The 21,531-nt window shown below is 26.5% G+C and overlaps 11 protein-coding genes across 11 annotated transcripts, besides 27 other annotated features; 5 read left to right on the top strand and 6 right to left on the bottom strand.

Annotated features, from left to right (window-relative positions):
• Positions 1-87: 87 nt before the first annotated feature.
• Positions 88-138: a microsatellite.
• A 19-nt stretch (positions 139-157) lies between these two features.
• EDI_244410 (casein kinase II subunit alpha, putative) lies at positions 158-1,147 on the top strand (the record flags this gene model as incomplete). Its single annotated transcript, XM_001735453.1, has 1 exon — positions 158-1,147. The coding sequence occupies one exon, from the start codon at positions 158-160 to the stop codon at positions 1,145-1,147; it is 990 nt and encodes a 329-aa protein (XP_001735505.1).
• Positions 1,141-1,236: a sequence feature (AT_rich).
• Positions 1,237-1,246: 10 nt separating this feature from the next.
• On the bottom strand, positions 1,247-1,624 carry EDI_244400 (uncharacterized protein; the record flags this gene model as incomplete). The annotated part of the gene is made up of 1 exon (XM_001735452.1): positions 1,247-1,624. The coding sequence occupies one exon, from the start codon at positions 1,622-1,624 to the stop codon at positions 1,247-1,249; it is 378 nt and encodes a 125-aa protein (XP_001735504.1).
• A 266-nt stretch (positions 1,625-1,890) lies between these two features.
• Positions 1,891-1,933: a sequence feature (AT_rich).
• Positions 1,934-1,953: 20 nt separating this feature from the next.
• Positions 1,954-1,974: a sequence feature (AT_rich).
• Positions 1,975-2,188: 214 nt separating this feature from the next.
• Positions 2,189-2,217: a sequence feature (AT_rich).
• A 23-nt stretch (positions 2,218-2,240) lies between these two features.
• Positions 2,241-2,319: a sequence feature (AT_rich).
• Positions 2,295-3,533, bottom strand: EDI_244390 (uncharacterized protein; the record flags this gene model as incomplete). Its single annotated transcript, XM_001735451.1, has 1 exon — positions 2,295-3,533. The coding sequence occupies one exon, from the start codon at positions 3,531-3,533 to the stop codon at positions 2,295-2,297; it is 1,239 nt and encodes a 412-aa protein (XP_001735503.1).
• A 925-nt stretch (positions 3,534-4,458) lies between these two features.
• Positions 4,459-4,525: a microsatellite.
• Positions 4,526-4,530: 5 nt separating this feature from the next.
• Positions 4,531-5,125: a repeat region.
• Positions 5,126-5,128: 3 nt separating this feature from the next.
• Positions 5,129-5,203: a microsatellite.
• EDI_244380 (phosphopantetheine adenylyltransferase, putative) lies at positions 5,182-5,927 on the top strand (the record flags this gene model as incomplete). Its single annotated transcript, XM_001735450.1, has 2 exons — positions 5,182-5,295; positions 5,340-5,927. 2 exons carry the CDS (start codon positions 5,182-5,184, stop codon positions 5,925-5,927), a joined length of 702 nt encoding a protein of 233 aa, XP_001735502.1.
• Positions 5,303-5,333: a sequence feature (AT_rich).
• Positions 5,922-5,957: a sequence feature (AT_rich).
• EDI_244370 (DNA polymerase delta catalytic subunit, putative) lies at positions 5,955-9,188 on the bottom strand (the record flags this gene model as incomplete). Its single annotated transcript, XM_001735449.1, has 1 exon — positions 5,955-9,188. The coding sequence occupies one exon, from the start codon at positions 9,186-9,188 to the stop codon at positions 5,955-5,957; it is 3,234 nt and encodes a 1,077-aa protein (XP_001735501.1).
• Positions 9,189-9,203: 15 nt separating this feature from the next.
• Positions 9,204-9,279: a microsatellite.
• Positions 9,205-9,308: a microsatellite.
• A 193-nt stretch (positions 9,309-9,501) lies between these two features.
• Positions 9,502-9,559: a microsatellite.
• A 77-nt stretch (positions 9,560-9,636) lies between these two features.
• Positions 9,637-9,688: a sequence feature (AT_rich).
• Positions 9,689-9,751: 63 nt separating this feature from the next.
• Positions 9,752-9,960: a sequence feature (AT_rich).
• Positions 9,961-10,015: 55 nt separating this feature from the next.
• EDI_244360 (uncharacterized protein) lies at positions 10,016-10,477 on the top strand (the record flags this gene model as incomplete). Its single annotated transcript, XM_001735448.1, has 1 exon — positions 10,016-10,477. The coding sequence occupies one exon, from the start codon at positions 10,016-10,018 to the stop codon at positions 10,475-10,477; it is 462 nt and encodes a 153-aa protein (XP_001735500.1).
• A 49-nt stretch (positions 10,478-10,526) lies between these two features.
• Positions 10,527-10,576: a sequence feature (AT_rich).
• A 60-nt stretch (positions 10,577-10,636) lies between these two features.
• EDI_244350 (uncharacterized protein) lies at positions 10,637-11,980 on the bottom strand (the record flags this gene model as incomplete). The annotated part of the gene is made up of 1 exon (XM_001735447.1): positions 10,637-11,980. The coding sequence occupies one exon, from the start codon at positions 11,978-11,980 to the stop codon at positions 10,637-10,639; it is 1,344 nt and encodes a 447-aa protein (XP_001735499.1).
• Positions 11,981-12,077: 97 nt separating this feature from the next.
• Positions 12,078-12,138: a sequence feature (AT_rich).
• On the bottom strand, positions 12,131-13,183 carry EDI_244340 (nucleolar phosphoprotein, putative; the record flags this gene model as incomplete). The annotated part of the gene is made up of 1 exon (XM_001735446.1): positions 12,131-13,183. One exon carries the CDS (start codon positions 13,181-13,183, stop codon positions 12,131-12,133), a length of 1,053 nt encoding a protein of 350 aa, XP_001735498.1.
• Positions 13,184-13,425: 242 nt separating this feature from the next.
• Positions 13,426-14,802, bottom strand: EDI_244330 (nucleoporin p58/p45, putative; the record flags this gene model as incomplete). Its single annotated transcript, XM_001735445.1, has 1 exon — positions 13,426-14,802. The coding sequence occupies one exon, from the start codon at positions 14,800-14,802 to the stop codon at positions 13,426-13,428; it is 1,377 nt and encodes a 458-aa protein (XP_001735497.1).
• A 270-nt stretch (positions 14,803-15,072) lies between these two features.
• Positions 15,073-15,247: a microsatellite.
• Positions 15,131-15,247: a microsatellite.
• A 43-nt stretch (positions 15,248-15,290) lies between these two features.
• EDI_244320 (uncharacterized protein) lies at positions 15,291-17,369 on the top strand (the record flags this gene model as incomplete). Its single annotated transcript, XM_001735444.1, has 1 exon — positions 15,291-17,369. One exon carries the CDS (start codon positions 15,291-15,293, stop codon positions 17,367-17,369), a length of 2,079 nt encoding a protein of 692 aa, XP_001735496.1.
• Positions 16,458-16,512: a microsatellite.
• Positions 16,724-16,781: a sequence feature (AT_rich).
• A 39-nt stretch (positions 17,370-17,408) lies between the features above and the next one.
• Positions 17,409-17,449: a microsatellite.
• A 14-nt stretch (positions 17,450-17,463) lies between these two features.
• Positions 17,464-18,067: a repeat region.
• A 23-nt stretch (positions 18,068-18,090) lies between these two features.
• Positions 18,091-18,159: a sequence feature (AT_rich).
• A 92-nt stretch (positions 18,160-18,251) lies between these two features.
• Positions 18,252-21,146, top strand: EDI_244310 (serine/threonine protein kinase, putative; the record flags this gene model as incomplete). Its single annotated transcript, XM_001735443.1, has 1 exon — positions 18,252-21,146. One exon carries the CDS (start codon positions 18,252-18,254, stop codon positions 21,144-21,146), a length of 2,895 nt encoding a protein of 964 aa, XP_001735495.1.
• A 4-nt stretch (positions 21,147-21,150) lies between these two features.
• Positions 21,151-21,276: a sequence feature (AT_rich).
• A 114-nt stretch (positions 21,277-21,390) lies between these two features.
• Positions 21,391-21,419: a sequence feature (AT_rich).
• Positions 21,420-21,531: the final 112 nt, after the last annotated feature.

The raw sequence follows: 21,531 nt of genomic DNA, 5'->3' as shown, positions 1-21,531 counted from the left end.
TTTTCAAGATTTGTTTAAAATTCAGTTCTCTTTGAGGAATCAAGAAAAAGAAAAACATTTTGTTTATAATAACAATTTAATTGTATGAAAGAAGAAAGAGAAAAAACAAAAAAAAAGAACCCTGAAAAAAGAAAAAAAGGATCATCTAAAAATTCATATGAGTGAACGACCCAAAAGTTTTTCTCGATATTATTGTGATGTATTAGAACATAAAGAAAAGATATTTTATGACTACGAAAATGTTACTGTTGAGTGGGGAAGTCAAGACCCTTATCAAATTGTACGTAAAATTGGAAGAGGGAAATACAGTGATGTTTTTGAAGGAGTTGTAGTTGAACAAAATGTTCCATGTTCTATTAAAGTATTAAAACCAGTGAAAGCAAAAAAATTTAATAGAGAAATTTTGATATTACAAGACCTTCGAGATGGACCAAATATTATTCAATTGTATGATGTTGTAATGGAACCATCAACACAAACACCTGCACTAGTTATGGAATATGTAGAAAATGTTGATTTTAAAACGTTATATCCAACATTAAATCATATTGAAATCTGTTATTATTTAAATGAATTGTTAAAAGCATTAGATTATACCCATTCAATGGGAATAATGCATCGTGATGTTAAACCACATAATGTCATGATTGATCCTAAGAAAAAAATTCTTAAATTAATTGACTGGGGACTTGCAGAATTTTATCATCCAGGAACTGAGTATAATGTTCGAGTTGCTTCAAGATATTATAAAGGACCAGAGTTATTAACTGATCTTCAAGATTATGATTATTCATTAGATATGTGGAGTTTTGGTTGTATGGTCGCTACAATGTTTTTTGTTAAAGAGCCATTATTTAAAGGCTCAAATAATAAAGATCAATTAGTTAAAATTGTCCAAGTATTAGGAACTGATGGATTCCAAAAATATGTTCAAAAATATCAATTAAAAATTGAAGATAAGTTAATGCAATTATTAATTGGATTCCCTACAGTTGATTGGGACACTTTTAGAAATGAAAAGAACCAACATCTTATTACACCTTATGTCTATGATTTACTTTCTAAGTTATTGGTTTATGACCATCAAAAACGTCTTAGTGCAAAAGAAGCAATGAACCATCCACTTTTCCAGTGTTTGTCTAAATAAATTAAATTTTTTTTAATAAATTTGTTATTTTGATGTGTTATTTTTTTTTAAATAAAATTGAATGATTTAATTTAAAAATGTTTTTAATTCTTATTTCTCTTACATCAGACAATATGAAGAACAATACATTTCTTCTTCTTTTTTTTCATCATAAAGATATTTACTAGTTAGTGTATGTGTTGTTTGAACAGTAACTTTACACAAAGTTTTTGGAATATAGTCATAATCACAAAAATTAGTTGCAGTTGTAATTCCTAACGCATCTGTAAGAGATGTCTTTAACCGAAACCAAAAAATACAACTTTGACATAATGTTTTAACTTTTATTTGTTCAATTGTTACAGAATTAATAAAAGAAGTTAAAAAGTTAATTTTTGATTTAATCCTTTGTTTTATAAATTCTAGTTCTTTACTCTGAAATATTTTATCTTCTTCAGCCTTGCGTCGTTCATTCCAATAAAGAATATTTTGTTTCATTTCAATAAATATTAGTTTTATTTTTGTGAGTTTATTTTCTATTTGTTGTTTGATTGAGAATGAAGGTTCAGTATTATACTGTTCTTTTTTAAATTTCATTGAATTAACTTCTTCGAAAGATAACAAAGAGGAAATTATAACAGGATGATTAATTTTTAAATCAGACAACTTATCTTGATAAACAATAACTACTTTTATTGGCCTTTCTGAAAATAAATGAATTAAACCACTAAAGTATAATAGAGTTATTATTTGATTTTCGTTAGAATTAAAATAGATATTTGTATTATTTAAATTATACAAATTAAACAATACATCTCCTTTTCCAGTTAATTTAATATTTAATTTTTGATTAGATAATCGCTTATTAAATGAAAATGAATAAGAGTCATGGTTTAAATTAATAATAGTAGATTGTGAAGAAAGTATAAATTGGTCTGTTTCTTTTTTGTAAAATACACAATTCGATTCTTTTAAAATTTTTGTATTTATATTACAAGTAAAGTTATTACTTGACACAATACAAACAATTATTAGAATTAAATAAAAGTAGGTCATTAGTTGAAAAATTATTTTAATTAATTAGTTTATAAGAGACTAGAGAGTAGTATCTATGATAAAAATAAAACTATAAATTAAATAAAGAAATAAAAAAACAAAGTTTGAATAATTATTTTATAGTATCAATTATTTTAGATAAATCAGAAGCAATATTTAGTAATTCTTGTGTATTTATTTTTTCTTCTCTATCAACAAGAACAAGTTTTCTTTGAATAGTCCCAAGTTTTTGTAATAAAGATTCTTCAATTTTATCAGAATCTCTTGAACATTTTTTCTTCGATAACCAATCAATTGGTTGATCAACCAACAATGAATTTTGATCAACCCTCATACAAATTGAGGTTCCATTTATAGAAACTCGATGTTCAGCTAAAGCAACAGCTAATTCAATTAAAAGTTTTATATCTTCTACTGGTGGATATTTCATTAATCTTCTCAAAGAATAACTTTCATCATCTCTTTCAACAATATCATTCCTTACATATAACATCATTACTATAAACAAGGAATCAACTAATTTTAATTGATGTCCAAAAGCAAATATTGCATCCCATAAAATAACTACATCATCTATATGAAATTCTCTTGCATATAACATTCTAATCCAACGAAGTCCAAATACTGCAGGAACAATATTATGTCTAATTAACGTAGCAAAATATTTTGGATCATATTTTGCTATTAACTGAAATAATTTCTCACATTTAAAATGAATTAATGATGTTGTAGATGAATCTTTTATTCTTTTTTGTTCATAAAATACTCCGAGAATAGTCATTAATTTTTCAAAAAGAATAAATGCATCTGCTTCTATTTCATTTAAACAAATTACTGTATGTAATATTCCTCTTTCTATTGTGTTACTTTGAATTAGCTCACAATCTGAAACAAGTTCTCTAATAAAAATTCCCACTATTTCATGAAATCCCTGTTGATATCCTAAGTCATTATGCTCACGTGCAAATATATATAATACATTACTAATTTTTGTTCTTATTTCAGTATCACAATAAAACTCAATTGAATTATATAGTCTGTCAATGTCTTTCTTGATTTTTTTCTTTAACTCATCTCTTTCATTATCTGATGACCCACTTAATAATGGATCAATTACATATGCCTCATTGTTATATTTCTTTACTAACTCATGATACCTTTTTCTTTCATTATTCACTTTACTTGTCCAAACTGAATTGACTGGCAATGGTAATACCCCAAGCCAAATCTTCCATGCAATTGTTCTTAAATTATATCTTGTCATTTTCCCTTCAAGTGCAAGTCTTTTAATCCCTTTAGCGCTTGTATCATTTATATACATCGTCTCAAAAATTTTTTGAGTTGTTTGCATTGACTTACGTTTCTTTTGTGTTTTTGATTTTTTAGATTTTATTTTTGTTTTTTGACTGAAAAAAGAAAAGACATCACTTCTTCTATAATATTTCTTTATTTTTGTATTTTATTGTTTTCATTTAAACATTGACACAATACCTTTTTTTGATTTTTTCATTCTATTTAATTTCTGTTCACTCTCATTCTTTTATCATTGTTTTTTTTTCACAAAATAATTGTCTAAAGGAAACTCTGTTAGTTCCAGTGAAAAGTGTTTAAACTCATTTAATTGATTCAATGGTTCTTAAATTAAATTTAATATGAACAAATAACGACTCTTTTAGGGATTTAGGTTGTATAGTTTATTTATTTTATTTTTCATTAAAGAAATACGTTTTAATCTTCTTTTAATGACAATAACAATAACCACACTTTTTTAATACCCTTTAGTATTAAAGAATTAGTTATGCAGTGAAATTACAAACAATGTACTAAGTCAATTTTTATAGTTTATTTAATTTGAAATACTCTAAAACGAACAAACCAATATAATTTCTTAGAGCTACAGAGTCAAATATTGTTTTAATTATATTAATAGTTGTAATAAAGAATTTTTGAATATTTAGAGAATGTTCTTATATTAATAGATATCCGTACTATCTGTTGTAGTGCTATTTTCAAAGATTTATTTTGGCTAGTTAATAACACTTGCCTATTGGCAATTCTATTTTTCATTTACTTGATTTTCAATATTTTATAAATTAAGATAAAAGGCAATAACATTATTATATTTTATTTTGTATAATTTCTGTTATATTTTTGGTGTTTACCATTTTTTCATTCTTTGTCTTTATTCCTTTGATATTTTATTTGTTGTATATTATTTTTTGACTACACTTCTTAAATTGAATTTGTTGATGAAGATGAATTGAAATAATTCGATGAAAAAAAAAAGAAAAAAGAAAAAGAAATAATTCGATGAAAAAAAAAGAAAAAAGAAAAAAAGAAAAAGTAAAATAAAAAGTAGTTAATTAAGTATTAATAGAACTTGTGTCTATTGTTCCTTGCTCAGGGGAGACTAATCCCGTCCCTTCGCTTAAAAGTATTTGTTCTTCAACTATTAGCTTGTTCTTTGCTTTTAGTTGTTGAACGGTGAGAATTTTCTTTTCTCATTTTTGATGTGGAATAGAGTATTTTAAACATCCCTTACTTAGATATTCATTATTTAATTTCTTTTTAATTTCGATGCGTTTAAATTTCTTCTTCTTTATTTTCTTATTTTAAGGAGAATATATAATTGCTACTGTATTGCTTTAGGCTAATATTCTTTTAGCCTCAACCACTTGACCCTTTTCTTTTGTTAATCTTTCTTATATTATCAAATATACTTGTATTCTAACAAGTAATAATAACATCTTTATAAATACCCATTCGTTTATTGTCAATGATATTCTGTAATTGTACATAATAAACACTGCTATTCTTGCAGTACCGGGTAAGATGTTTTTCTAACCAAACGCAACGCCATAACCAGTCCATGACTGGGAGGAATCGAAGGATGGAAATATTTTAGGGTTCTGTGTGGTGTCTCTGACGTGCTACCTTCGAATCGAAAAAAGAAAAAGAAAAAAAGAAAAGAAAAAAAGAAAAAGAAAAGAAAAAAAGGAATGGAAATAGAAATAGAAGAAACAACACAAGAAGAAATAGGATTATTCATTAATTCACATCCTATTAATAATCCACTTCTTTTTTATTTGAATTCTTCTTCTACGGTTATTCCTGTTTGTGTAAATAATTAAATAAAGATAAAAAATTAAAACAATAGCAAATAGAATATAATCGATGGCTTCAATTAATATATCAAATATTAATTTCAATTGATGAATCATATTCTTTGTTATTTGTTTTACTTATTCCTCGTGTTAATTTACTTCCTCGTTATAATAATGTTGGTGTAGGTGGAACATTTGATCGTCTTCATTGTGGTCATTACACTCTCATCCAAACTGCTGTGTTCACTTCATCATCACATCTTGCTATTGCAATCACTGGTGATTCATTACTTCATTCAAAACAAAATTATGATCTGATTCATTCATTCACCACACGTAAAAATCAAATCATTCATTTACTTCATACAATCAACAAATATTATCCTATTCCTTCATACACAATATCACAAATTAATCAACCTGAAGGAACATCAACTACTGATCCTACTCTTGAATGTTTAATTGTTAGTGATGAAACACAAAAATCACTTCCTATCATCAACAATCAACGAATTCTCAATGGATATCTTCCTTTACATTCAATCACAATTAATCTTATTCTCACTACTGATGGTTCTAAATTCTCTTCTTCTACTCTTCGTTCTAGAGAACGTTTACAAAATGATTCAACCAAGAATTAAATTTAGTTTTATTAAATTAATTAAAATTTACCATTCAAAGTTCTCAATCATTTCTCTTTGTTGATTAATACTATGTTGTACTTTAACTCTCATATAGAATATTGGGCAGTCTTTGTTTGCACAAATAATTTCTCTGTGATGAGATTGCATACACTCTTGACATTGAGTCATAATACGATGATATGCATTCTCTGATTTTTGTACATCAACCAACTTTTTTGCATAAATTTCTCCAGTCTTTTCATGACAATTTCGGCAAATAGTACCTTCGTCTTTTTTTAATACAGCATGACACTCAGCACATCTTTTTGTAACCTTTGCAAATTTCATAATTCCAGTGTTTGCTGTTGGAGTGATATTTACAACGAACCTTGTATGTTTTCCTTCAAAAATTTCACTAACTTTTTCTCCTAAAATAGGTTTGAAAATACGAGTTAATGGTTTTTTCAATTGATTCTCAATATAATAATCAAAATCAATTGGAATATTATTTTCTAATACATATAATGGATCTTCAGCTTTTTCATAAGCTTTTGCATCTTTTGTTGATTTAATAATAACATATGGAATTCTATCTCCAGTATTAATTGTAGCTGTTTTATCTCTTTCTCTAATTCTTTTAACTAATTCTACATGAGCTTGTTTCCCAGCATAATCTTCTTTGCTTAATGTTTTTGATATAATTAACATAGATAAATCTAACTTATTTTGTAGTAAATCAGAAATCATATTTTTTACAAAGTTAATTGCTCCTTCAACATCAGAATCTAATAAAATTTTATTTAATACATTTTCAATGACATATTTCACTAATAAACAATTATCTCTTCGTACAGTTTCAATTCCTTTAGTATCTACATGATCCCATTTATCTACTCGATTAAAATATAGTCCTGCATATCTTTTTTTACTAATTAATAAATATGGGAAGAAAACTTTTTCAAATTCAAGATTGATTGGTCTTGGAAATTTTGTTGTTACAAAGACTGCAGCTTCTTTTCCTAATCTAATAGCTTCAGCTAAATCAGGTGTTCCAAATTTTACCATAACTGAATCTGTATCACCATATACAACTTGTGCATCCCATGGAAATCCATTTTTCTTACTGTACTTTTCCTCTACAGTAGTTTTTGTTAATTCAATCATTGTTCTTCCATAGGAAGTTACGCTTGATGCAATTTGCATACACGGGAGTTTTCCAATTTGTGCACCAGTAAATCCATAAACAGAATTTGCACTAACTTTAAGTGCTAATTGTCTTCCATTTAACACAGTAATTTTAAAAGGGTCTGTAGCAGCTGCCATATCTTTTTTAGCTTGTTTTCTTGCTGCAAGTAAATTTTCAAGAATTTCTGGTAAAATTCCTTTTCTCTTACTTGACTTAACAAAAAGATCACCATTTGGTGATAATTCTACATCTTCTACATTGAGTTGTTTTTCTTTTAATTTTTTCATAATCTGATCATACATTTTTCTGTCCTCTTCACTCTCAGATGTTTTAAGGAATTCTATTGATGGGACATCTTTCCTAGTTTTAATTCCATCGATTAACGTGGAATAACATAAATTATGGGATATCATAATAGAAGGATATAGTGAAGAAAAATCTAGTGTTGAAATTGGTACTTTATAAAATCCTTTAATTGGACTAATGACAGTAGCCCCAACATATTTGTCTCCATTCGTTTTAGTTCTTTGGAAGAAAGGAATAAATAACTTCTTTGCATTAGCATGACGGTACAATTGTGTTATAACTTTAACTTGTTGTCCTCGAGGAAGAAGGTATGACAATGGAATACCAGTAACTCTACACATTTCAAATCCATTTACTAATGACATTAATTTTTCTAATAATTTAATTGGTAAATAAGTATCTTTTAAACAATAAACAGCAATTCTATTACGATCATCCATACTTCCTTCATGTAATGTAGTGATATCTGCATAATGTACTTCTTCTTTTTGATCACCAAGGAAATTACTTGATACAAAATTTAAAGTATAAGACCTTAATTTATAATCATGTTGAATAACTTGGAACATATCAAATGGAATTCTTCCTTCTAGATTTATTAATTCATTTGATTCTCTAACACCTACAGCTTTTGATTGGAATGTAGACTGTCTAACACTTACATGAGAACTTTTTAATTTTGAAAACGATGAGAAATCTTTAACTTTTAATACTTTTGCTCGTTCTAATAGATATTTAAAATCAAAGTTCATAATATTATACCCAGTAAATACATCAACGTCTATTGCATTAATAAAATCAGACCAACCCTTTAATAATTCTTCTTCTGTATCATAATCATAAATAATAGCTCCAGGAATTGGTGAACAACCTTTTAATACAAATACATTCTTTGTAATAATATCTGGTTTACCAAATTCAACTACATAATTAGCAATTTGAATAACTGGATCAAGTTCAGGAACTGGAAAAGAACCTTTTCTTCCTGCACATTCAATATCAAAAGAAAGAATTCTTAATGGAGCAGTTTTAGTATATTCATTATCACATCCTAAATTCAATAAATCTTTTACATCTAAATGAATTTCATGTTGACATCTTGAAATTTTATTTGCTTCATCTTTTACTAAAATATATCTTTTTGCTGGAACTTTTACCCAACTACATCCAACTAAACCAGCATCTACCATAAATCTTAAAACAAACAACAGATCTGCTTCATAAGTCTGATAATGTCTATTATTAATACGTTGTGTTTCTTGAAGAATATGTCTTAAAACTGGAACATATTTTGGAAGTCTTAAAGTTATTTTAACAAAGAAAGTTTCTTTTTCGAAATTATAATTCATAAGAGAATGATAGCCTTTAACATTTTCCATAAGTAAAATATATTGTTCAAAATCTCCTGTTGCTTTTACTTCAGAATGGAGTTGTTGATTACATTTCATTTTAAGTTCATCAAGTTCTTGTTGTGTATATTCTTTTTCTACAGAAATATAAAAATATGGTTTGTATCCATGTACCATAGCTAAAACACTATCCCCTTCATTTGTAGTTCCATATAAATATAATACTGGTTCATTATATCCTTCACTTAATGGATCTTCTTCTATTCGATACTCTTTTTCAACAATACGATTAATATAATCAATATCAAATTGTAAAAATTCAATATCATCTTTTTCTGGATTATATTCTCTTTGTGGAACTTTTTTAATCTCATCAAATCGTTTGTCATATCCAATAACCTTATCATTTCCTTTTGTATTAACTATTACTCTTTTCATTTTTTTAATCAGGGGTTTTCTTTTTTTAAGTTCTTTTTTATTTTTTTAAGTTAATTTCTTATTTTTATTTCTTTATTTCTTATATCTTTTTCACATCATGATTTTATTATTATCTCTATTGCTCCTCTCTTTGTGTCTAGTTTAAAAAGTTATAACACTTATATATTGATGTTTATAAGTTATTGTCAGAATTAACTTTTCATTTATTGTACTTTATTTCTTTAATCAGTTATCAATAATAAATAATAAAAAGATAATTAACGAAAACACTTAATAATTGTAATTCAAATTATGTTTTAAAATTACTCCAAATAATTAAACAAAATAAAATAACAGAGAAGAAACAAAGATAATATAATAAAAGAAATAAACTCTTAACTTGTTATTAATTAAAATAATGAACCCTGCTATTTCTTTTAAAGTTTAAGAAAAATCGTTTAAGAAATTGATTTAATTACAAAAAAGTTAAATAAAAATATTGGTTTATTTTTTTTATAAATCATTCGTATAAAAAAATGAAAGAAATGTTTTTCAAATTTAATTCAAGAGAATCTAATGAATAGATAATTTTTTATTATAATTACTTTTTCTATTAACTTATTTCTCTTTTTATTTAAATTACATAATTCCTTTATTATCTATTATATTAACATATTTAATAAAAAAAATTTCTTTCATAACAGTTAAATTATATTATATTTTAGTTCATTTTTTACCGAAAAACATTTTTTTTAAATTAAAAGTTTTTATATTTATAATAAATAATTTAATACTTTTTCTTTTCATTTAAAAGAAGTTCAAAAAATAAAAATCAAAAAGAACTTAAAATGATAAAAATGAAAGTCTTATTCATTTGTTTAATTTGTGTTTTAGTACAATCTCGATCCACTCCTGAAGAGATAGATCAATACAGAAATTCATCAAAACTTGTTGTTATTGAATATATGTCAGAAACTTGTTACTTTTGTCAATTAATTGATAAAGAAATAAATGAGACAATTTCTGAACTTTCAATGTTAAATAATATTAAAATGTTCCAAATTGATTGTAACAAATACAAGAGCTATTGTGAACGAGATGGTGTTTCTGCTTATCCTAGTATTGTTCCAATTAGAAATAACTTTATGTATAATGAATTAAAAAAACCAAGAGAAGGTTGGAACTGGAAGTTACAAATACTTGAAATTGCAAACTCTCCAATGCCAAAATATGTTGTTGGAAGAACTAAATTAGATAAAATAATCAGACCAAAGCATATTCCAATTCGTTCATTTCCGATGAATAAATAAATACTACTATTTATCTTAATTATTTTGGGTTTATTATTCTTTCTCACCCAAAAATAATGAATTATTAAAAAATAATTGTCTTTTAATAATGAAAAATATGACTTAATCATTTCAAAAATCACATTCAGACTATTCGTTTCAATGTTAAAAAAAAGTAAATTATTCATTGAACCATTTAAATTTTTCTTCTGCCTCCTTTCTCATCATAGCAAGTTCTCCTGATTGATTTAAATCAGAAACAGTTTTAATGAACTCAAGAACATTTCTATCAGCATAACTCATTGTATTTGTTTCTAATGATTCACTATAAATACAATGACCTCCTCTTTGGGTATAAGAAGAAATAACAAATGGACTAAATCCACAAAGAGCTTTAATTCTCAAATAAGAATAATCTTGATCATTTAATACTGGGTCATCAAAAGAATTAATAGTGTATGTTGGAATACGAGTACATGGTAAATTTTGGAACCATTGCTCTACATCCCAATAATATGCTTCAACACTCTTATACCCAAACATTGGAGCAATTAATGTTTTCTCTAATTCTTTCATTGTTTTTGCATTACTTACAGCGTTTAAATCATATAATGGATGTCCATCTTTGTCAGTAGCTTTCTCAAAAACTTCTTTATGAATAAAAAGAATTTCTTTAAACTCATCAACAAATGGTTTAGAATATAATTCAGGTGTTTCTATAGCAGAAATTCCCCAAACAGGACAAACAGCACAAATAGAATTTACATTAAACTGTAATAAATCAGATGAATATTTATAGCTTAAACGAATTGCTTGTGATCCTCCAAGAGAATATCCAACAATATTAATTTGTGCGTGTTCAAATTGTTTATGAATAACAGGAAGTGCATCATAAATATCTTCACATGAAATAGCATTATATAATTTTCCTGTTGTTACTTCAATTCCAGACAAACCTCTTTTAATAAAAACAATAGCACGGAAATTATTTCTACGTGCAAGCTCTACTGCTTTCTTAATATATAAACTTTTTTTATCTCCAACAGCACCAGGAATAAAAACTATTATTGGTGCTGTTGATGGTAAATCACTATCAAGAACATCAAATCCACAAATACCTCCATCCTGACAATTTACAATAGTTCTACTATAAGAAAATGAAAATGTTGTATCAGTTTGGGATGTATATACTGTTAATAAATGTCCTGAAAATAGTTTTAATGGACATTGATAAGCAGACCTAAGTTGTGGTGTTGAAGAAAGAACCTTAGCTGAAAAAGGTGATTGTTTCATATAATATGTATGTGGGTAATCGTCAGTTTCTATAATAAATGAAATTAAATAAATGAACAATGGAAGAAGGATAATAATGAGTGAGTATGAATAATACCAACAATATAAAACAAATACAATATATGATGTAAATAAATAAAATGGTCGGTGATGTTTCATTGCTAATAGTAATGTTTGTGTATGTGCCACAAAAGAAGCAATATAAAATTGTAACAATAATTTTACATTCATTCTTCTTCAAATGGATTTTATTTTTTTTCAACTCTCTAAACAAACCCTTTTTTTTCTTTTTTTTACTTCAATTCTACTTTTTTGTTATTTGTTATGGTAATAAATTTTTTATGTTCTAAAAATATAATTAATAAATATAGTAAAATCAATTTAATTTTGTGATTGTTCTATAAAATCTTCTTTTTTATTATTTATTTCTTGAGAATGAACTTCTTTTTCATGAAAATGATGTAGTAATGCCTTGAATGCACCATCTAATGCAGCTGCTTCTCGTTCAGTTAACATAACTCTTCCGAGTAATTTTTTCATTGACTCAACAGCACCAATTTCTCTTTGCTCATTCATTACAGAATGTAAAATTTCTTTCCATTGTTCAAGCAACTCTCCTTTTTCTTTGGCAATATTTTCTTTGCACCCTTCAGGAACTAAGTCTCCACCATCTCTTAATCGCATGTGCATATAATTTAATGCAATACCAACTGCATGGCTAAGATTTAATACTGGATAATGACTTCTAATATCAATTTTATTTAATAAATCACATGCATCACACTCCTCAGTATTAAGTCCATTACTTTCATTTCCAAAAACTAAACCAAGACATCCTTTCATTGTTGATAACATGTCTCCAGCTTCTTGCATTGTCATTAAAATTCTTTTGTTTTTTTGTCCAGAACTTTCTCTTGCAGTATATCCAACCAATAATGTACAGTCTTTTCTTACTTCTTCAAGTGAATTACATATTACAGCACCTTCAATATATCCGTTTCCATGTCGGGATACTTTAATTGATTCTTCTCCAATTTTACACAATGGATTGACAATATACAATTTGTTAATTCCATAATTGGCACATAACCTTCCAACAGCCCCAATATTATCTTCATGCATTGGTCTTACTAATACAACACTTATTTTAATATCACCAAAAGTCCTTTCGTCTTGAACTTTTTCTTTTTCTGGTGTAATTTTCATTTCTCCAACTCTTAAAGTTATTCCCTTAACTTTTTTCATTTCATATTTTTCAATAGCTTTAGCACAACTTTGTTTGTTTGTAAAAATGATATGTGCAAAAGTAATTCTTTTGTGAAAAATAGAGATAGATTCTATTGTTCCAAACTCACTAAATAATTCTCTCAAATCTTCTTCACTAAAATCATTTGTGAATCCTCCAACATAGATTTTCCCTTTTTCGACATTCATATGGAATGAGATTCTTTCTTTTCTGTAAGTTATTTTTTTAACTTTTCTTTTTAAATAACCCTATTTTCAGATTGTGTTTTTGTTTTTCATTTTTAATTTTTGGGATAAGATATTTCAATAATGAGTGAACTCTTATTTTTCTTCCAAAAGATACAACATCTTTCTTAAAGAAAAAATAATACAACAGAAAAGGAATAAAAAAAGAACGATTGTCATTCAATTAATTCAAAAATAGATGTATATCACTTTAAAGTATTAGGATTCCATAAATGAGATAAAGAAGATTCAAGTTTTTGTTCTGTTTCAGTCAAACTTTCTTGTATAAATACAACATTTTCTTTTATTTGATAAGTTTGTTTATTATTTTCATCAAGAGCTATTTTTGCTTGTTGTAAAGTAATATTATTTACTAAAGGTGTTATTTTATTACTTAATTCACTAATTTGATCACTAAGACCATTAAATTCTTCCTCAAAACTAGAACAGATTTTAAATATTTTTTCTTTAATAGTTTTTTCATTTTGTCTACTACTTTCTTCAAGTAGTTGTTTTTCTCTTAATATCTGCATTTGATTAATTGTTGTATCGAATACTTTATTTATTTTAGGTCTTATTTTATCTTCTACTTGTTTTAAAGAAAGACTTTTTAACCGTGTTTCTTGAATCATTTTATCTAAGTCGTTGTTATACTTTATATCTTTTAAAGACAATGCATTTTTTAAACGATCCGATTGTATTTTATTCTTTAAAAATTCTATCATGCTTGAATCAACATTTACAAAAAGTGGTGTGTTTGGTGTTTGAATTGTGTTGTTCATTCCATTTATATTAATTGAATTAAATCCTCCGTTATTATTATTTCCAAGTCCATTACCAAATGGTGTACCTAATCCACTTCCAAATCCACCATTATTTCCAAACCCTATTGTAGTATTTGTTGTACCAAATCCACCACCAAGTCCTGTGTTATTATTTCCAAATCCACCACCAAGTCCTGTGTTATTATTTCCAAATCCACCACTAAGCCCATTACCTAATGCAGAACCAAATCCACCACCAAGTCCAGTAGTAGTATTTCCAAAACCACTTGTTGTTGAACCAAATCCTGTGTTAGTAGTATTACCAAATCCACTACCAAATCCTGTATTATTATTATTACCAAATCCACTACCAAACCCTGTATTATTATTATTACCAAATCCAGTTGTTGTAGAACCAAATCCTGTATTGCCAAATGTATTATTATTACCAAAACCACCCATCGTTGAGCCAAAACCAACACCGGCCTTAGTGTTATTATTGTTTCCGAATCCATTAGTAAGTCCAGAGTTATTATTTCCAAACCCACCCGTCGTTGAACCGAAACCGCTACCAAATCCTGTAGTATTGCCATTACCAAATCCTGTAGTATTACTATTACCAAATCCTGTTGTTAAACCAAAACCAGTGTTAGTACTATTTCCAAAAGTACCCGTTGTTAAACCAAAACCAGTGTTATTATTATTTCCAAAACCACTTGTAGTTGAACCAAAACCAGTACCAAATCCATTTGTGGTATTAGTTGTTTTACCAAATGTATTATTGTTTAATCCACCAAAACCAGTTGTTGTAAATGCCATTATTGAATAAATTCAACCATTCACAGATCCCTTTTCTTTTCCATTGTGAATTATTTTTCAATTTCTTTTTGAATAAAAATAATTTTGTTTTTTGGATAACTTGATTTTGTGTTTTGAATTATTTAAAAAATAAATTGGTTTAAATTCAATAAACAAATGTGTTATTAAAAAGTGTTTTGTTTTTAATATGATTAGTGCATAAAAATGTTGCTATGAAAGAGTTCATCAAAACGTCATTTTCTAAAATTCACAGGCACTTAATCTAATCCAAAGAATAACATTAAAACTTAAATTTTAAATTATAAAAATATAATTATTCAAATATTATAAAAATAGAAAAAAAAAAGGTAGCAAAACAATAATAAAAAATAAAATATCAATAGAAAACTGACAGCCAAAGAGAAAGAACCAAGAGAAGAAGATAAAAAAAAAAATATGAAACAAATCTCATAGGCATCGATAGGAAAAAACAGGCAATTCTAATTAACATGGAAACACAAGCAAAGCCTCGACGAAAGTGTTGGATGTGTGTCTTTCCTGGATGTACAGAACCACCTAAGACAAGGTATAACTGTTATAGTCATGTTTGGGATGCGCATTTAAGACATTTAAATGGAGAAAAAGAAGCGTATAAAAGAATTAAAGAAGAAGAAAGAAAAGATGCAATGAAATTATGTGAAATGTATGTGATATATGTAGATGATTCAAGAGGAAAAAAAGGAGGAAGTTCATTTGAGAAAAATATTCAAATAGAAAGTGAAAGAGGAAATTCAACAATGTTTATTCCTCAATTGTCTGAAACCCCATTAATACCATCATTGACACACTCTATTAATAATCTTCAAACAATTCAAACTTATCAACAAGTTCAACAAAATGTTAGATCACCTCTTGTTGTTAGTACATCAAGTTCTACTTCTGCACAAATCAATTCTCCAATTAATTTACCTCAACAATTAACTTCTTCAAACATTCCAATTCAACAAATTGAACAAATTAATACAACAACTGCACAAGGAGTTTCAAATGATAATTCTACATTAACTAATCCATTATATACAAATGGGTTTATTGATTTTAAACAAGAAAGTGAAAATTCAAATGGATTTAATTCTCAAAATGATTTATTTGCTTCACCTCAGCAACCTCAAAATGAAATTCCATGGGATTATCTTCAATCACCTTCTACTCCATTAACACCAACACAAATGAATGGGGTAATAGAAAAAAATGAAGATTTTATTCGTATTGAAAGAATTAATGAAAATTTAAAAAGACTTCATGTTATGGGAGAAATTATGGCAGAAAATGGATTTTTACAACGATCTGATATTCGTGTAAAAGAAAATATTAAACCATTAGTTGACTCATTAAATACTGTACTTCAACTAACAGGAACATCATTTAATTATATTGGAAAAAAAGAAGAAAAACTTGGGTTTATTGCACAAGAAGTTAAAAAAGTTTGTCCTGAATTAGTTATAGAAGATGAAAAAGGAGAACTTGCAGTAGATGTTATTGGAGTAATTCCACATTTAGTAGAAGCATTAAAACAAATTTATGAAAACGCATCATCAGAACAACTGTCTTCAAATGAAAGATATAAAGAACTATCACAAAGTACTCATCAAATGATAAAAATGGTTGAGGAATTTAAAAAAGAAATTCAAGAAAAAAATGATGAAGAAAAGAAAACAAGAAAAAATAAAATAGATAAGATGTTATTCTTTAATTTTTCATTTGGACCAGCTATTGTCACTTTATTTGCATCTATTTTTTTAACTATCTTTAGTATCTTTGTCATTTTTTCATTACCAGAATTCCCATTTATGTGGGGATATTGTTGGTTTACAACAATATTATCATATTTATCATTATGGAATACTCGTAATGAATTAAAAGTAATGTGGAATGGAGGGCCATTAATACTTTATTTTAAACATAACAATTTTATATCTATATATTTATTTTTATTATTAGCAGCTATAGGAATTACAGTTAGTATGATTATGGGAACCATTGTATTGATTGTAATGGTTGTTTATGTTTCATTATTTGTTTTGATTGGAGGATTATTAATTATTATGAAAGGAATGTATCAATTAGATTTTAAAGTGATATGTTCGGTTTTAATAGTTTATTTAGTAGCTGTTGTTATTGTTTCTTATTCTTTATTTATTACTCAACCTGGTTATGATTGTTTTATCAATTCTCCTTCAACTACAAATTTCGAATTACAACTTCAATTAAATACTCCAATTCAACGTCAAATCTTCTCTCCTATTCCATGGAATTGTATGAAATATGAAGTTAAATCTAGTCAAAAACTTCCTACTGGAATTAAAATTGGGTCAGTTAGAACAGATGTAGAAACAGTTCCTTATCTTTATGGTACAGTAACTGATTTCTTCCCAACCACAAAAGTAGAAATGTTTTTAGAATGTGCTTCATATGTTCGTTTACGGTGTGGCGTTATAACAATGAAAGTATGTGATGGAAGAGATAAGATTTCATGTGAAGATAACCAATGTAATTGGTGTGGAAATAGTTGTAAAGCAACTTGTTGATGTAATTTAAACTAATTTGATTTTTTTATAGAAATATCTTTTTTATTTTTAATTTTATTATAATTTTTAATACTTATTTTATAATTGTAAATGGGATTAGAACGTATCACATCAGAGATACTAAACAGAATCCTAAAATAAATCTATGCCTTGAATCTACCAGTTACAATATGGTTATGACATTGTATTTGATTAGAAAAACATCTGACCCAATATTGCAAGAATATTAGTGATTATTATTTATATTGATAGGATATTATTTATAATAAAAGAGTTGATAATTATAAAGATGATAGTATTATTTACTTATTAGAATAAAGTGTATTTGATAATATAGGTATTATCAAAGAAAAGTAGTTTTGTTGGTGTGGTTGATCTAAAAAGAAAATTATTCATAGTAGTTTAGTGATAACAAATATTCTTCTTAAAATCAGAAAGTAAAGAAGAGGAATTTAATACCAATTAAAAGCAGATAGAAATTTAAATGATGAATATTCAAGTCAGGGATATGAAATACTTTATTCTACAATAAATAAAAGAGGAAAAGAATTTCTCACTTTTCAACAATTAAAAGCTAAAGAATAAGCTAATATTTGTTGAACAAAGAGTCTTAAAGTAAAGGTACAGGGTTAGTAATCTCCCCTGAGCAATGAGCTATAGAAAATAAATCTATTAACAAGTAATTATCTACGTTTTATTTTAATTGAGAAATGATTTGATCTATTTTAATTTGATTGATTAAAAAAAAAGAAAAAAAAATAATAAAAAAGTATTATTTTTATTTTTTTATGAAGAGAAATTAACCAAAAAAAAGTATTTTTACATTGAAAATTTTTAGTTTGTCTGTTTGAAAAAAACTTAGAGAGAACACTTAAAGGGTTGATGAACGAAACACATGTTCCTGTATTAACAATTCATACCAATTTTAGAAAGAATCGACAGAGTTGTTTTTCTCCATCAAGTATAACTCAACCAATTGATTATAATACTGAAGATGTAATTGTTAATACATTAACTAAAGAAAGAGAAATTAATTATACTAATATTTTAATTTCTAGTGTTAAAAGTGAAATAATGATAGACACAATTAATACCATACCAATTATTGTTCATATAATTTCTTTTACTTGTAATTCAAGAATTCATACTATTGAAAAAACAGCTAATGACCTCTATGAACTTGACGCTTTTTTTAAATCAAGTTATCCAGTAAATGGATTTCCCCTTTTTCCTAAAAGAAGTATTTCTTATCCAATGAGAGATACTGCTTTATGTGAATATCTTCAAGCAATAATTAATATTTCTGGAGTTTGTGATTCTGAATATTTTAAACAATGGATTTCTACCTCATTGTCAAATTCAATTATTTCTATAAGAAGACCAATAATTTCAGGTGATTTAAAAAAAGAGGGATATATCTTAAAACGTTGGGTAACAAGATATGTTTTAGTGAAAAGAAATTATTTGATTTATTTTGTTAGTGATAAAGAATTTTCTAAATTAACATTACCTACAATCTTAGATTTAAAAGGTGCTAATGTAAAAGTTTCTGATATGAAAGAAAAAACTTTTCATATTAAATTATCTTCTGGTGCTGTTTATCATTTTAAAACTAAGTCTAGAGAATTATTAGGTGAATGGATAGTTGCTTTACAAAGTAGTACTGTTATTATTCAAAGAAGGAGAGATAGAAGACAAAGTGTTTACAGTGAAGAAACTTCTCATAAACCTGTTACACCAATAATTTCTTTACAAGAACTTCTTACAATTCAAAGTACTAATAATGAAATTGTTACTGAATGTATGAAAATTGTTCAAACACATAAAGAAGATACTTCATTAATTCATTTATGTAAGAGATTAGAATCTATAGATTTATTAGATGCAATAGAATTGAACCAAATTATTAGTCAAATTAAAGAAATTTCATTAAATCATCCTGAAGATGTCCAATTATTAAAACTTCTTCGTTTACTCTCTTCAAATGAAATTAAACGAATAGAAACACGTTCGAAAAGTCATTCACATCAATCATCACGTAGTCAATCTAGAAAACAAAGTGTTTCATCTCTTGATATTAGTTCAATAAGTTCAAACGAATCAAGTACAACTGTAACTCCACGTTCAGGAGTTATTTGTAGAATTTGTGAGGCAAAAGTATTAGCAGAACATCTTGCTCGACATACATATTATTGTAAAACATTAAATGAAATTTGTATGAAATCAACTACAGATGCTGAACGATTAAAAGGTATTGTAGAAGAAGCAAAACGAATTTCAGAATTAAAGAAAACAGATTATTTCAAAAGATTAATTGAAGTTTCTGAAGCAGCAATTAGAATTATGGGAGAATCATTACAAAAACAATATGATAATTTAAAAGTTTATAATGAAGTTAGTGTCGACTTAGTAGGGTCATATCAACATGATGTATGTGGATATGTTTTTGCTTTCTATGTTCAAAAATTAATACATCACAAAACTGATATTTTAGGAAAATACATAGAAAATCCAAATAATCCACGACAATTACTTAATGCCTTAGGTGCTGGAGTTCGATTAGATGAGACATGGAATAACATTGGATTAAAAGATTTTGAAATTATTAAAAGAATTAATGGAGGAGCATATTCTAGCGTATACCTTGTGAGAAAGAAAGTTACTAATGATATTTATGCTATGAAAATTATGAAAAAAGCTGATATGATTAGAAAAAATGTTGTAGATGGTGTTTTGGCTGAAAAAACAATTCTACAAAGAGCACAAACATCTTCTGTTGTAAAAATGTATTATGCGTTTCAAGATACACATAATTTATTCCTTGTAATGGAATATTGTCCAGGTGGAGATCTTAGATGTTTATTAAGTAATGTTGGCTATTTAGATGAAACTACAGCAAAAATATATTCAGCAGAAATTGTATTAGCATTAGAATATATTCATTCATTGGGATGCATTCATAGAGATCTTAAACCAGATAATGTTCTTATTGATAAAAATGGACATTTGTTATTAACTGATTTTGGATTATCTACTGTTGGCTCGAAAATTGAACAAACAATTGAAGATTCGAGATTGGTATGTACCCCTGATTATGTAGCTCCTGAGTCAATTGTCTCATTTCAATATTCTCGTTGTTCAGACTATTTTAGTTTAGGCTCAATGATCTTTGAATTTATTTGTGGAGTTCCTCCATTTCATGAAGAAACACCAGATGCCATTTTCCAAAACATTAGAACAGGAAAATATTCATGGCCATCTTCTATTAATCCATCGAATGAATTAAAAAGTATTGTGTCTGGATTATTAACTATTGAAGTAAAAAAACGATTAGGTTATAAATCAATCCAAGAAATCAAATCACACCCTTGGTTTGAAGGTATTAATTGGAACACTTTATTAAGTGAAAGTCGTGAAGATATTTTTGTACCTGAATTAGATAATGAAACAGATACAGGATATTTTGAAGTAGACAGTCAAATGAATAATAGCACACTTTCAAATGACTTTACTGAAACTAAAGGGTCAAACATATTATCAAGAACGAAAGGAGATCATTGTGAAAAATTTAATAAATTTAATGGAATATCATTCCATCATTTAGTAGAAGAAAATATGAGTATTGCTAATGAAGTTACTACAAGTGAAGATGATAGAGAAAGTAATAATAACACAAACTCAGATTCTCAAATATCTGTAGAATCTTTTGAAGAAGAGACGAATGAAACTCGTGATTCTACAGACTCAAAACAAGATGCAAAGAGTGATAATTGTTGAACACATATATATTTGTTTTTTTATCAAATTAACATACTTTTTACAATAATATTCTTATGAATATTTTTTTTGAAATAAGATTCTTTTTAAAAGAAAACATATATTAAAAAGAAATATAAATATTTTATTACTTAAAGACTTAACATAACAAACGAAAAGTGAGCAAATCACAAAAGAAAAGATTTAAATATATTTCTTATTATGTTATGATGTCATCAATAAAAAGACACAAAAAGTGAAGAAGTAAAAATAAATAATAAAAAGTTAAATATTCTATAAACGGATTGAATCACCGATAAAATTAATCAAAATAGGCTCAAAGGTCACCTTATTAAGAACAGTGCATTTCCTTGTTTAAAAATCAAACATTCTCAGAGAGATGAAA

The sequence above is a fragment of the Entamoeba dispar genome, genomic scaffold (assembly GCF_000209125.1).
Source record: "Entamoeba dispar SAW760 scf_1105229459143 genomic scaffold, whole genome shotgun sequence".
NCBI lineage: Eukaryota > Evosea > Mastigamoebida > Endamoebidae > Entamoeba > Entamoeba dispar.
The sequence above is the reverse complement of the archived record's forward strand: the minus strand, read 5'-3'. Positions and strand labels throughout refer to the sequence as shown.